Source organism: Octopus bimaculoides, chromosome 3 (assembly GCF_001194135.2).
Source record: "Octopus bimaculoides isolate UCB-OBI-ISO-001 chromosome 3, ASM119413v2, whole genome shotgun sequence".
Classification (NCBI taxonomy): domain Eukaryota; kingdom Metazoa; phylum Mollusca; class Cephalopoda; order Octopoda; family Octopodidae; genus Octopus; species Octopus bimaculoides.
Genome location: NC_068983.1, coordinates 90,015,661 through 90,028,882, shown reverse-complemented (window position 1 = coordinate 90,028,882; position 13,222 = coordinate 90,015,661). Strand labels below are relative to the sequence as shown.

Below are 13,222 nucleotides of genomic sequence, written 5' to 3'. Positions count from 1 at the left end.
CTCTCTCTCTCTCTCTCTCTCTCTCTCTCTCTCTCTCTCTCTCTCTCAGACCCAACTACCTCACTCCATGTCTTTTCATCAAGTATGCAAGTAATCTGTCTTTTCTCATCTGTGCTTCAACTAATTCTTATATAACTGATTTTCCCCCTTCTGTTTTACTCTATTGATAGCTCTAATTGTATGGATAATCTTAGATTCTTTGTCTCCGATGTGTCAGTGTTTATCTATTACTGTCTGTGTTTCATAGTTTCATATCATATATGTACAAAGCTTTACCATAGATTTTATTTTCCAGATTGTTATGAAAGAGAATGAATCTCAAGAGTGTGCTATTGTTGAATATGCAACTGCAGAAGCTGCTGAGGCTACATGGAAATGCATGAGAGATACAGAAGTTGAGACCAAGAAAGTTGCAGTGTCTTTCTGCATTCCAGGTTCATCTGCAGTGTCCATTTATAACAAGATTGTTCAGCAGAAGGTATATTTTGTTCTCATTCTAATAAAATCACTCTTCTGACAAATCTATTATGAAAGTTAGTTATTAAAAACTGTACTTAATATCTTTTGTCTTAATTCTAATACAACAGCAGTTTGGCTACATGTATATAATTATTTGTATAGTAAGTAGTTCAAATCCAACCCAATATCCTTGCTCCTTATGATGCTTAAATTAGCACTAATCATGGCATCATAAACTTTATAAATGTGGTATTCTTGATAATTATGGTGTAATTGCTATGGCTATGGAACTTTGTAGTTGAAGTTGCCTTCACCAGAGCCAAGTCTGAAACCTAGTTTCAATTTATAGTTAAACCATTTCTCTTCAATTATATCACAAATGTTCTTGCAAAAAATAATCCATGCAAGTTTTGAGTTATTGTATCTGTTGGAAAGCTCATAAAAAGTGTGTGCAGAAATGGTAGAATGCTGGACTAAATGCCTACAATATCTTGTTTCATTTTTATACATTCTAAGTGTAAATCATATTCAAGTCTGTTTACTCAATTATATTTTTGCCCATCAAATTTGTGGCCATTATCTAGGCACATGTGAGGAGTTGGTAGATATGGTAGAGAACTAGACCAAATAACTTAACTATTTTAATTTGTTCATCTATTTTTCAAATTCTGTTGGGCTAGAGTGCCAGTTATATAATGGGATTATTTTGTATGTTTAGCCTTATAAAAATTTTCTTAAATATTAAATAGAATTAAAAAAGTTATTTGTTGATATAAAACTGAGGCCACTTACAACAGAAAGCTGTTAATAAGGTTATTCAAGTTCTTGGTTGTAGTCTTGAGAGAGCCATGAATATTATACAACTTTATAAATTTGAACAATAATTATTGTACTTGCTTCACTCTACCTTGGTGAATGATGTGTGCCACTTGCACTTCACATTTGAGGAAGGTGTTTATCAACAAAAAGATGCGTTCTGCTTTAACAAATATTTGAATTTTCAGAATCATTATAGGACAAACAAATTATAAAAATGTTTGTAGGTATACTGTTTTAAAAATATTTTATTTTTGTTGCATGTGAGCTTTTCAGATTTTAAGTATTTTAAAGGACAAGCTAGTTAAAAAATAATTACATAAGTTTTACAGAAAGAAAAATAAGAAGTCTCTTGAGAGAATATTTTATATTGGTGGCAGTTCTTTCATGAAAAATGTAGTTGCTAAGGTGCAGTTGGAGCAATTATCTGAGCATTAAATGTTTCTTGCTTAGTCATGGAATTTGCTGGCCCTCAAAAGTTAGTAATATTGATGTGCTTATATTTAGCTTGAGCATCTGTAAATAAATTATCTCTACAGATAATGTGGCTGGCAAGGGTAATCCAGAAGATCAATGTTTGGAATAAGAATGACTGGGCAAAGTGGTTAGTGTAGTGCCTGGACAGTGACACATGATAAGGGTGGTGGGAAGAGGCAGGTATTTGTTTGGATAGGCTTGGGTGGATGTTGTAGTAATTAGATAGTTTGAAAGAGCAGTCCATTGTAATGAAGGAGGAGGACAAGCAGTGAGGTAATAGCATATTTATAGAAGAGAGGTTGTAGGGTGCTGTTGAGTGTATCTATGCCTGTGATCCAGATAGATTTCTTTTGGACTCTTTTGTTTATAACAGTAGCGTGTCTCAGATCTAGGACTAAACTGAGTTTTGTAGAATATAATTAATCAGGGCAAGCATTTTCTGGCCTTGAAAAAGAAGGCTAATCTTTGGGATACAATCTGGAAGTAAATTTTTTGGTCCACATATGTAGAGTAAGAAAGATCAGGGATCAAGGTTTAGTATTTGCGGTAACTTTCCAATACCCTCATTGTCTCATTGAACAGAAATTTTCACAGAAATTGTGATTTCGGTACATTAGTACATAATTTGTAGTTGATGATTGCAAGATAGACACCTCTTATTCAGCTGTATCAAGATAAGTTTTCATCTACCACCAACAGTCGTATTATACCTGAATAATGTGACTTACTATCACACTATCATAGTGTATGGAAGCCAGGGCTGGACCGTACATTGGAATAATTTCTTTTTGCTTTCTCCAGATAGGCATGAAATTTAAAGGAAGAATTGTGGTGTATGTTGTTTAGTCACAGGTCAACCTTGATCTGCTAGACTTTTCCGACGATGACAGTTAATCATCTAGCCAGGCTTTCAATTATCTGTGCATTCGCCAACTTTACTTTTAGACTGGTATGTTCAGTTAATTGTTGAGGATTTATAAGTTAAAGATCTGTCTCTCTGTGTCATGGTTGTCACAGAATATGTTCAGAATAATAGTGTATGATTTTTATGTTTGTTGTTATTTATGTTGATTAAAGACAATAGGCAACTTAGAAAATGTTTTTTTTAAATATTCTCAAGAAGAGGGACAAAAGGAAAAATGCATTTTTAATTTGTTGTAAATATTAATTGTATTTCCACCATTAAGTAAAACTTGATTTTGGTTTCAGTAATGGTGGTCGCATTTGATCATGAAAAGATAATAGTAGCAGTAGGGTTTCGAATATCATAGTGTTTTTGCAATAGAGAAAAAAAAGACACTGATGTTATACAAGCCAGATGAACAATTTTACTGACAGCTCATGAGCAGTAGGTGAAAAATGTCTTTTGTGTCAATAAAAGTGGTGTGGAAGTGTTGTGTAACAGTGAAAAATCTCAGTGATTCAAACTTGTGGGCTGATTATGGTCCCTCATCAGTACCATTTCACATACATTGCCAATAACCTCAGAAAAAACACAGTTGCAGCCTGTTTTACACATCAGCCCCATAAATCTTATGCCATATATCATAGGAAGACCTGAGCATAAATGTTGGCCAGAAACAATGTTTGTTTTTTGAGTTTTTTTTTGCTTCTTTCTTTTTGTATTTCATGGAATTCACTACTCATTTCTCTTTTTCATGGGGCATGTCTGTCTGTCTTGTAATTCTTATATTCTCATATATGACCATAACTCTTGCCTTCTACACTTGTAACCTCTCTCTCTCTCTCTCTCTCTCTCTCTCACACACTATCTATCTATGTAACTAACAACCCTTGTTTCTCATCCCTTTTGTAATACTCATTTCTCTATCAAAATTTTCATCTTTTCTGTGTCGATGTAACTTGTGTATCTGTGTCTTGTGGCACTTGTCCTTGTTCTCATCTCTGTGCCAATTATGACTCTTTCCTCTATCTCTCTCTCTCTCTCTCTCTCTCTCTCTCTCTCTCTCTCTCTCTCTCTCTCTCTCTCTCCCTCGTTATTTTCATTTCTCTCTCTATCTCTGATATCTCTCATTTTTCTCCCTCTCTTGTAATGCCTCTCTCTTTGTGTGTCTTCTAACTCTTGACTCTCTCACCCTTATTCTCATCTCTCTCTGTTTCTTGTAACTTTTGTATCACTATTCTTGTCTGTAACTCTTAGCTCAGTTGTGTCTCTCAACTCTTGATTCTCTTTCTCAACTTTTTACAGGTTCTCTTTTGCTATTAAGCCTCCTCCTGTATCTTAGTGTCTGCTGTAACTTTTCGTTTGTATTGTTCTTATTATCTTCTGTCTTAATGTCATATCTATTGTCTTTGCTTTCTCCCTTTCTCAGTATTTTACCTAAATTTATTTATAGCCACTCCATAACTCATTTCACTTGCTCAGTGTAAAGCTTACTTTATAGTTTTGATAAAAATTTATTAAGCTATTGCTGAGATTGATGCTACATATATACATGTCTGTAACATTGGTCTGCGTATTCTATAACTGGTGAGGCAGATGTTACAGTTTTTCAATAGTTAGTGCTTAAATGGATTTAATTTTTAAACTTTATATTTCAACACATATTACTTAAAATTATCATTATTCTCATTTTTCTTCCTTTCCTCCTACCACTTTGTTTAATTTTCTGTTCTCTTTCTCAATCTTTATCTTTCCACCTTATTTTGATGGCTCTTGTTAAGTTTGTTTATCAATACCATTTTGTTCTATCAATAAATTTTATATATTATTGTTTTACCCTCCCCATAGCTCTTTCTCTTCTTCCATCCATCTCTTTTTTTTTTCTCTTTGCCCACACACACATTATACACATAAAGCATTTATTGTGCCCAGTATATGTTTGTGGTGAAAACCTGGCAGTTAATCTAGAATTGCTGCTCTAAGTGCATGCAATTCTTAAACAGATCTGGCAAATGTCAATTGTCAAGAATGTTTTGTAATATGTGAAAGTAGTGTTTTTGACTATCTACTCTTTCAGCAATTCACTACACTTTCACTTGCTCATATATGACTAAGATATATATCTGTTAACTCATTTACTGGATGTTTTCTTTTCCTTAAAAACATGAATATGTTTATCAGTAGGCTGTCAAATATAGAGTGTAATTCTTAAAAAATATGACTAGTTTTAATCAGGTTTTGTTTCATTCTATATTTTGAGTGGGTGTTATGTGTTGTGCCACTTTAAAAATATCTTGTGTTTTTGTATTCTTGAATATTTTGGAGTTGGCAACTGCAGAGATTCACAAGACAAAGAACTTAATAAATTGATCAGTACTGTAATGTTTGAATTTGGTAGCATTGACTACAGGAGTGATAAAAGCTATTGCCGAGATTGATGCTACACATATACATTCACACTGTCTGTAATCATACAAATGCATATTGTATCTATTTTACAGAGGAAAGATGGTATTTCACAAAGAAATTATTGCAGCTAAATAAATCTAGATATTGTGATATCTTTCCAACTAATCTTTGCTTTTGTGAAAACTTCTACATTTATTTTAAAGAAAGTCCAAACTAATATGGATGAATTCTCATTTGTATGTATTTTACACTGCATTTTGACTCGAAACCGTTGGGCATTAAAAGTTGTGATCATCAAAGTTGATAGTGTCTTGCCTTAGCATAGCTTAAGAGATCTTCAACAACTTTTAGAGCTTTCTTTCATTAATGACTTAGCTGAAAGGTAACAGAGAGAGAAATAGTTTTGTGTATGGGAATTTATGGTGTGAAATGAATGTTTTGAGTGGTCTGTAATTTATTCTAGTGACTAAATTTTTTCCTTGTTTTGTGAGATGCCTTTATGGTTTTGTTTTTCTTTTACTGTTTTCTCAATGCTGTTTAAAAACTATTCAGGTGAGCCATACTGAATGATGTTTTTCTTTGTAGTATTGAGGAATGTGGATGAATGTAGTTTGGAAAGAGAAATCATCCCTTTGATATCTAACTGCTCGGTAACTCCCTCTGTTTTATGGTGCAAACTTCATTTCAAAGTGAGCTAAATTTCAACTTCCTATTAAAATTTCATGTTAATTTATGCTCAAAATATCAACTTAATAATGACAGAGTTATTTTACTATATTCTTTATTATTTTTGAAAGTAATTGTAGGGTTAATATTCCTCAGGAAACTTGATTCTGAAAAACTGTGTGTGTGTGTGTGTGTCTAGAGCTCCATTTGATATTCTGTTGTATTAGGTCACGCAGTGTTGTGGATCACTATCTTAAGCAAGAAATTCTGGAGCAATGCAGAAATAATCTTTATCTCTTCTTTCCTTCTTTCTCTCAGTCTTCACTTAAATAAAAAGTACAATGAGCTATTTTTTTAAAATTATACTAGCCAAAAATTATTTGGATCTTTTTCTATGTCATCTGATTAAAGCTGGTTTGAGTAGATTATACAATGCTGATGAAGTCCAGTAAGACCAAAATATGTCCATTGTTGTTCTTTGTTTGAAAATAAAGATCAGATTTTCCCCTAAGCAAAGATATTAATTTTGTGTGATTAATTCTTAATCTTTTGGAAAATGACTGCTTTTTCTCTTAGTGTCAGGTTTTTATTTTCTAAGAGCTCAAGATATTGAGAATTTATTTTGCATATTCAACATTTCACACCTTAGCCTATTCATTCCTTGATATTTCACTTATTTTCACTTTCCACTTATTTACCTTGCCTCATGTTCAGTGAGTATCAGTTTAATGATTAAGTGAAAAATTTTTTTGAACTGTTATATTTCATTATGTCTACAAAGTCAAACAATCCAATTCCAAGCTATTTCATAAAGAAATGTAAATGAACTATCTCTTAGGATGTAGGTGTGATTTTATTACATACTTACACATTTCTGTAATGAATATTAGCTAAGAGCTAGTTTCATGTTTACCCTGTCAAAGTATATATGGCTACATATTAAATATTTTCAATTATATCTGTGACCACCTTTTTTTACATCCTGTGTGAGAGAAGCAGGAATGTAGGCCAAAAAAATTAACCTAGTTTTGCATGTTTTTAGTCTTTGGTTAGTGAAAATTGTGTAGATATGTACTTTTTTTTTCTTTTTGACACAGGGAAACAGAGGAACAAATTTTGTGATAAGTTATGTCTTTACTAACATTCAATTATTTTACAAAGCTGATTGATACAAACCTTACTGTCTCCTTGCCTCACCTTTTTTCCCTCACATATAGTTTTTCCCCCTCTGTAATAAAAATATTATTATAGTCCTCTTATTTTGCTAAGTTAGAACTGTGTGGATCCAAGAAATTACATATGAATTGTTGGGTCTTGGTACTTGTCATTCTTTTGATCTCTCTACTGTTAAGTAAATTATTATTCAGTTTGGTAGACTGAAAACATGGTGAACATTTTGAGCATCACAAACACTACTGGTTCACAATTCTGATTGGGATAAAATAGTTTTTTTTGTTTTTGATGCTTGTATCAAATTTTAAGTGACAGATTTTATATTTGGTGCTATCTTGAAAGTATGAAATGAACCCAAAGACTTACCAATCTTGAAGATACAGCTTGCTAGTTGGTATCTGGGGTGATCATAGTATGTGTATATAGCGCTATTGTAACTTGATATTACAGAATTTTAATTGGAAAATGTGAGCCATGCTGACTTCTCTCTCATATTCTGTAAACAGATTATTTTGTAAAGAAAGTAGCATAAGGTTCAGAACATCTGTTGTTATTGTACATTTTGTAATTTGTTGAAACTACTTTTTGTAGTTAGGCATAAGATAAAAGAGGTATGAAGGATTAGACTACCAATTCTTGTTCAGATCTATTGCTGACATTTTGTTATGCTTGTGAGCATGACTTTATATCTTTGGATCTCATGTTGTAAATATCTACCAGAACTTACAGCTCTGGTAGATACTTACTCTTGACCTGTGTACTGAGTAACTGTTTTGCCTTCAGAAACCAAGTTCCGATCCTAATGATAACAAGTACATATATTAATTCTGGTAGACTGTAGAAGGATTATAACTGAACATAGAGGAGGTAGGACTAAATACTGTAGCTTTGCCAAATCACCACAATAATAATTTCAGTTGTTTAATAATGATTAGAGCAAAACTAATAATTCTTATTTATTATATTAAATATAGTTGGGTTTTTTGGGTGGGGGTGGGGGCAGTTGATTAGATCGACCCCAATTCACAACTAGTACTTAATTTCTCGATCCTGGAAAGATGAAAGACAAAGTTGACCTTGGCAAAATTTAAATTCAGAACATAAAGACAGGCGAAATACTGCTAAGTATTTCGCCTGGCATGCAAACATCTCTGCCAGCTCGCCACCTTTTTAATATAATTGTTATAACAATGGTCACTTCGTAAGTTATGAAGCAAAATTTGTGGCTCTTAAGGGAAATTTACAGCAAATAGGTTTTAGAAATTGTGATACAAAATGGTTTGGAAATGGGAAATTTATTGCAATAGGCTTTAAGAATTATAAATGATACAAAATAGTTTCGACTATTTATTGAAACCAGGTGACAGGTTCAACTAATTGAGTATTCATCTATCAAAAAGAGCAATTACAGTCCATTGAATGTTATTGATATTTGTTTTATCAGTGGCTAAGCTTTAACTTCACCATGATAGCAGAATTAATGTGTTAAAATTCTACTAAGACAAATTTTTTGATTAAATTTTCCCAATAATGTGAAATTGTATACATTTTAATGGAAATAAGGAAAGACAATATGTACATTTCTATTTACGCTGTAAACTTACAACTTCCGATTTCAAATTTATGGGTGTGCACGTGTGCATGAATGCATGCACATCCATACAAGTTTGAACATTTATCAGACTTGCAAGGTCAGTAATCAAAGGGAGAAAGTGCTGGATTCCTAGTTTGTAGTTGATCATGAGTTTCATATCCTGCTCTAAGTGTATTTTGTAGATACTTAACAGATCTCAAATATCTTCAATATTAAAACATTCTTTAAATTGAACTATTCACTTCATTACACACTTCTTGTTTTTTTTTTCAGTTTATACCTTGTTTGCTGTTTAAATGCGTGCATACTTGTGAAAACCAAAACTGTTCTTTCTTATTAGTCCCTATCTTGTTCTGTTTGTGATACTGTGTGATGTGCCTGCTGTGTGTGCTGTCAATGTTTGTTTGTTTGGACTTCAGGAGAAGGTGGCCTCCCCATTTCAAGCTGGAGCAGTATTGAACAGCATCAAATCGGGTTTGTTGCCTGATCCGGTATTTCCAAACCCTTCAATGATGAGCAACCCTCTAGTCAAAGGCTTGGCTAATCAGAATCCAAAATGTAAGTATTACTATAAAGTTGATGTTGACTTGGATTATTAGAAATCCTTGCCAATCAATAACTGTGACGCTTTTTGTTTTTGTTTTATAATTTTTTTCCTCATCAAAACCATTTCTTCACTATATAAAGAACACACAACATTTAATTTTTGTTGTTGCCTGGGGGAAGCTTAGCTGTTATTCCTGAAAAATAAAATGCTATTCTGGTTGCCAAATCCTGTACTCCACTGTTTATTCATTTCATTACTCAGAAGAAATTAACAATTTAATGTATTTTTTCTATTATGATGGGAAGTGGCTGGCATAGATTAGTGTAATAACTGTAATTATTGATAGACATTCTTCTTGTTGCCATTATTCCTGATTAAATATTCAATTTTAATACTTCTAGGAAAAAGTTAATAAAATCTGCTTGAATTTGATTTGAATGTAAGGCCATGTTTGACATCTATTTTACACAATATAGTTTTCTGAATATTGATTTATAGTTCTTGGAATTATGATCTTTTACAGTTCATATTCTTTAATAGACTTGATAACAGTAGAAATATGTTGAACTGTTGGGTTATATATGTATACAGGCTCTATGAAAAATATCAACTACTAACAATAGCTTTGAGGTGCTTTTCTGGAAGTCTTATTTTCTGAAACACTACAGATTTTTTTCAACTTACTGTTAACAAGTACAAAATTTATGTAAGTAATGTCCCTGCACTGATATAATTGATTGGCTATAAAATAGTGCATGCTTGCGTGCTCGCACATATGCACACATGCATATTCTAAGCTATCAGCTGTTCATTCCTGTATACCAGAAAAACACCCATTCATCTTTATTAGTGCTTGCCTTCTTAGTATGAGAGCACAAAAATGAGAGAAGGATAGCTATCATTATACTTGATCTTTAACTGTGGAGTCCAATGTTTGTCATATTATACTGTAATTACTGATAACTATTTTGTAGGCATCAAGAAAAGTTCTATCAGGAAATGACATGATTAAGTATTTATCACATCCAAACATTAATTATCCATGATAGTTTTAATATTGCATTTCAAACAGTTTCTGTTGATACATATATGTGCATGTGCATGCATGCATTTATGTACACACCAGTTAACAAACAAGAGAAAGTAACACTCAGTATATGTGGTTGGAGTTACATGTATTTAATATAAGTGTCAGAGACAAACTCTGTGTCTGAATATCTGACAAGGTAAACATGCCCTGTATCCATGAAATGTAATGTGAAGCCAGGTTAAATAAAGAGGAGTTGTTATATGTATATATCATCATCATTATTATTTCATCATTTTAACATCCCTTTTCCATTAAAAATAATATACTCCTGTTTTGACTTTTATTTCCCCTATTTGTATTTACCAAACCTACACGTACACACATGCAAATACTCCACTACTAAAGTACCATTTTACTCCCAGCTTCTGATCTGATATAGGGTAATTCCAGTGTAATTCAGCAAAGGCCCATCGAAAGGTTCTTAGATTTTCTTCACATATACACCATTTGATAGTATCCATGAGAGGAGTAATTCCTGAAAACTTCAGCCCCATAGCTGTGACCAGTCAGATTTTATGACCATTTAGATTTTTAGGCAATTTCTGAAATTTTTGAAAAATTGAATTTCGTTCAAAATTGGTTTGATATCATACCTTGGAAAGTATGTTTCTTTAACCCCCACTATATGAAGTCCTTTGGACACTAAAGATCAATTCTTTTAACTCAGCCAATGTAGAAAAAATGCCAATCGAAAATTTCAAAAATCCACATCTTGGGGTCTGTTTAAAAAAGAAGAATTTAAGTTTAGGCAACTATTACTTAATAACAGCAGTTGCTGAGCATTTCATCTTCTCTAATCTTACAGTAAGATCTAGAATCTTAAATGAGCACATGAATTCACTTACTGAAATGCCTAATTACTTGTGCAAATGAGGTCAAAAACAGGACAATGTGAAAAATTCAGTGTTTTTCCAGTTTTTGAACCAGAATCACATTTCATCACTAAGTTGAAACTATATAAAACTATTTATATTCTAAAAATACACCTGATGGTGAGTATAGAAACGTTAAAATACAGCATTTAAAACTACTGTTAAATATCAATTTTCATCACCAAAAATGGCTTCAGTTCAGAGTTATGTGAAGTTGCTGGAGATTGTGGTCAAACCCTGGCCAGAAGGGGTTGTTACTGGAAGGCCATATGTGTGGTATCGGGTTCAGCTCTTTGCCATACTTTCAGAAAGAGTTAGAAGTGTTTGAGAATTTCTACAACTTCACTAGCCTCCTAATCACCCCATTTGTAATCCCATGGATTTCTATGTCTGGGGTAGTTGAGAAAGATACTAACCAAGCTGGTGAGCCAAGGAGGATTTTTGAGGATCTTCTCAAGGACACTGAAGAATGCATGTGCTTGGTTGCGGAGCCATCTCAAGGCCAAGGTGGAAGCTGAGGGCAACTACCTTGAGTAAACTGTTATCTCCCAATTATAATATAGTTAATAATTTTTGATTTTATAAAGTACTTTTATTTTTTGTATTTTCTTTTCCTTTTATTTTTTGTTTTCATTTTTTTTTTTGAAAAAATGTCAAATTTAGTCAAAAAGCCTGTAATATGTATAGATATATGTGTTGTGTGTAGATATGTATGCTTATGTTTGTGTGTATGTTTGCATATACAAACAGCAATGATATATGCTGGTGAGATGGGGACCCTGAATGCAGAGGACATGTGTAGGCTAGAGAGGAATGAAATTAGTATTCTCAGCTGGATGTGCAGTGTACATGTGCAACAGAGTGCTAGTCTGTTGAAAGAAAAGTTAGGCTTTAGAGAAATTAGATGTATTGTGCAAGAGAGAAGACTGTGCTAGTTTCGTCATGTTATGCATACAAATGTAGACAATTGCTACAGAAGTGCTGATTACTAAAAGTGGCAGGAACGCTTGGAAGGGGAAGATGCAGGAGAATATGGAACGAAGTACTGGAAGCTGATTCAAGACGCTCAGCCTTATGGAGGAGATGACAAAGGACTGAGGTATCTGGCACATAGCTGTATTCAAGAAAACCCATCCACCACAGCAGAGTTGATACCATTGATGATGCCATGTAAAAATACTGATGATGGTGCAAGATAAAAGCACCCAGTACACTCTGTGAAGTGGTTGGCATTAGGAAGGGAATTGAATCATAGAAACCATGCCAAAACAGACAATGGAGCATGATGCAGCTCCTGCCAAACCATCCAACCCATGCCAGCATGGAAAACGGACTTTAAATAATGATGTTGTAATGTCTGTGTATGTAGATATATATATAATTAATGTATATCATTGTCATCTTTACCATTTAACATCCATTGTCCATGCTGACATCAGTTGGACAGTTTGACCAGAGCTGAGAAGCTGCACCAGGCTCCAATCTAATTTGGCATGGTTTCTATAGTCGGATACCCTTCCTAATGCGAACCTTTTACAGAGTGTGCTGAGTACTTTTGCATGGCACTAGCACAGGGCTCTTGCAAACCAATACTCTTCACCAGGAGTGGCCTTCTGCTGTGGAGTATGGGTATGTATATAATCATCATCATCATCATTAAAATGTCCACTTTTTTCTTGCTTGGGTCAGACAAAATTTGTTTCTAGGTAAGATAATATTTTCCCTATGACCAGATGTGTTATCACAATATTGGAAACAAAGGATATTGATTGCATTATAATGAATATATAATGTGTATGTTTAAGTCTCCTTGTCTTGCATGATAATTGTCAATGAGCATCACTTTCAAACAAACAGTGTCAGTTATTTCCAATATTCTGCATAAACATGTTTGGCTGAGGAAAAAACAAATAAGGATTGGTGGCAGGAAGGACATTAAGCCATAGAAAATTTGCCTATCTGCCTCAGTAAATTTTGTTTGGCCCATGTGAGCATGGAATCATCATCATCATCATCATCGTTTAACGTCCGCTTTCCATGCTAGCATGGGTTGGACGATTTGACTGAGGACTGGTGAAACCGGATGGCAACACCAGGCTCCAGTCTGATTTGGCAGAGTTTCTACAGCTGGATGCCCTTCCTAACGCCAACCACTCAGAGAATGTGGATGTTAAAATGATGGTCTAGTTATATATATATATATATATATATATAT

General features: G+C 33.5%; 1 protein-coding gene across 5 annotated transcripts in view; it reads left to right on the top strand.

Moving 5' to 3' along the window:
- Positions 1 to 13,222, top strand: part of LOC106880075 (ribonucleoprotein PTB-binding 1) — a 130,883-nt gene that overhangs the window by 59,607 nt on the left and 58,054 nt on the right. For all 5 annotated transcript variants that reach the window (XM_052966300.1, XM_052966298.1, XM_052966301.1 and 2 more), the window contains exons 5-6: positions 296 to 478; positions 8,918 to 9,056. In XM_052966300.1, the coding sequence (XP_052822260.1) occupies positions 296 to 478; positions 8,918 to 9,056 (322 nt within the window). The remainder of the gene's footprint in view (positions 1 to 295; positions 479 to 8,917; positions 9,057 to 13,222) is intronic.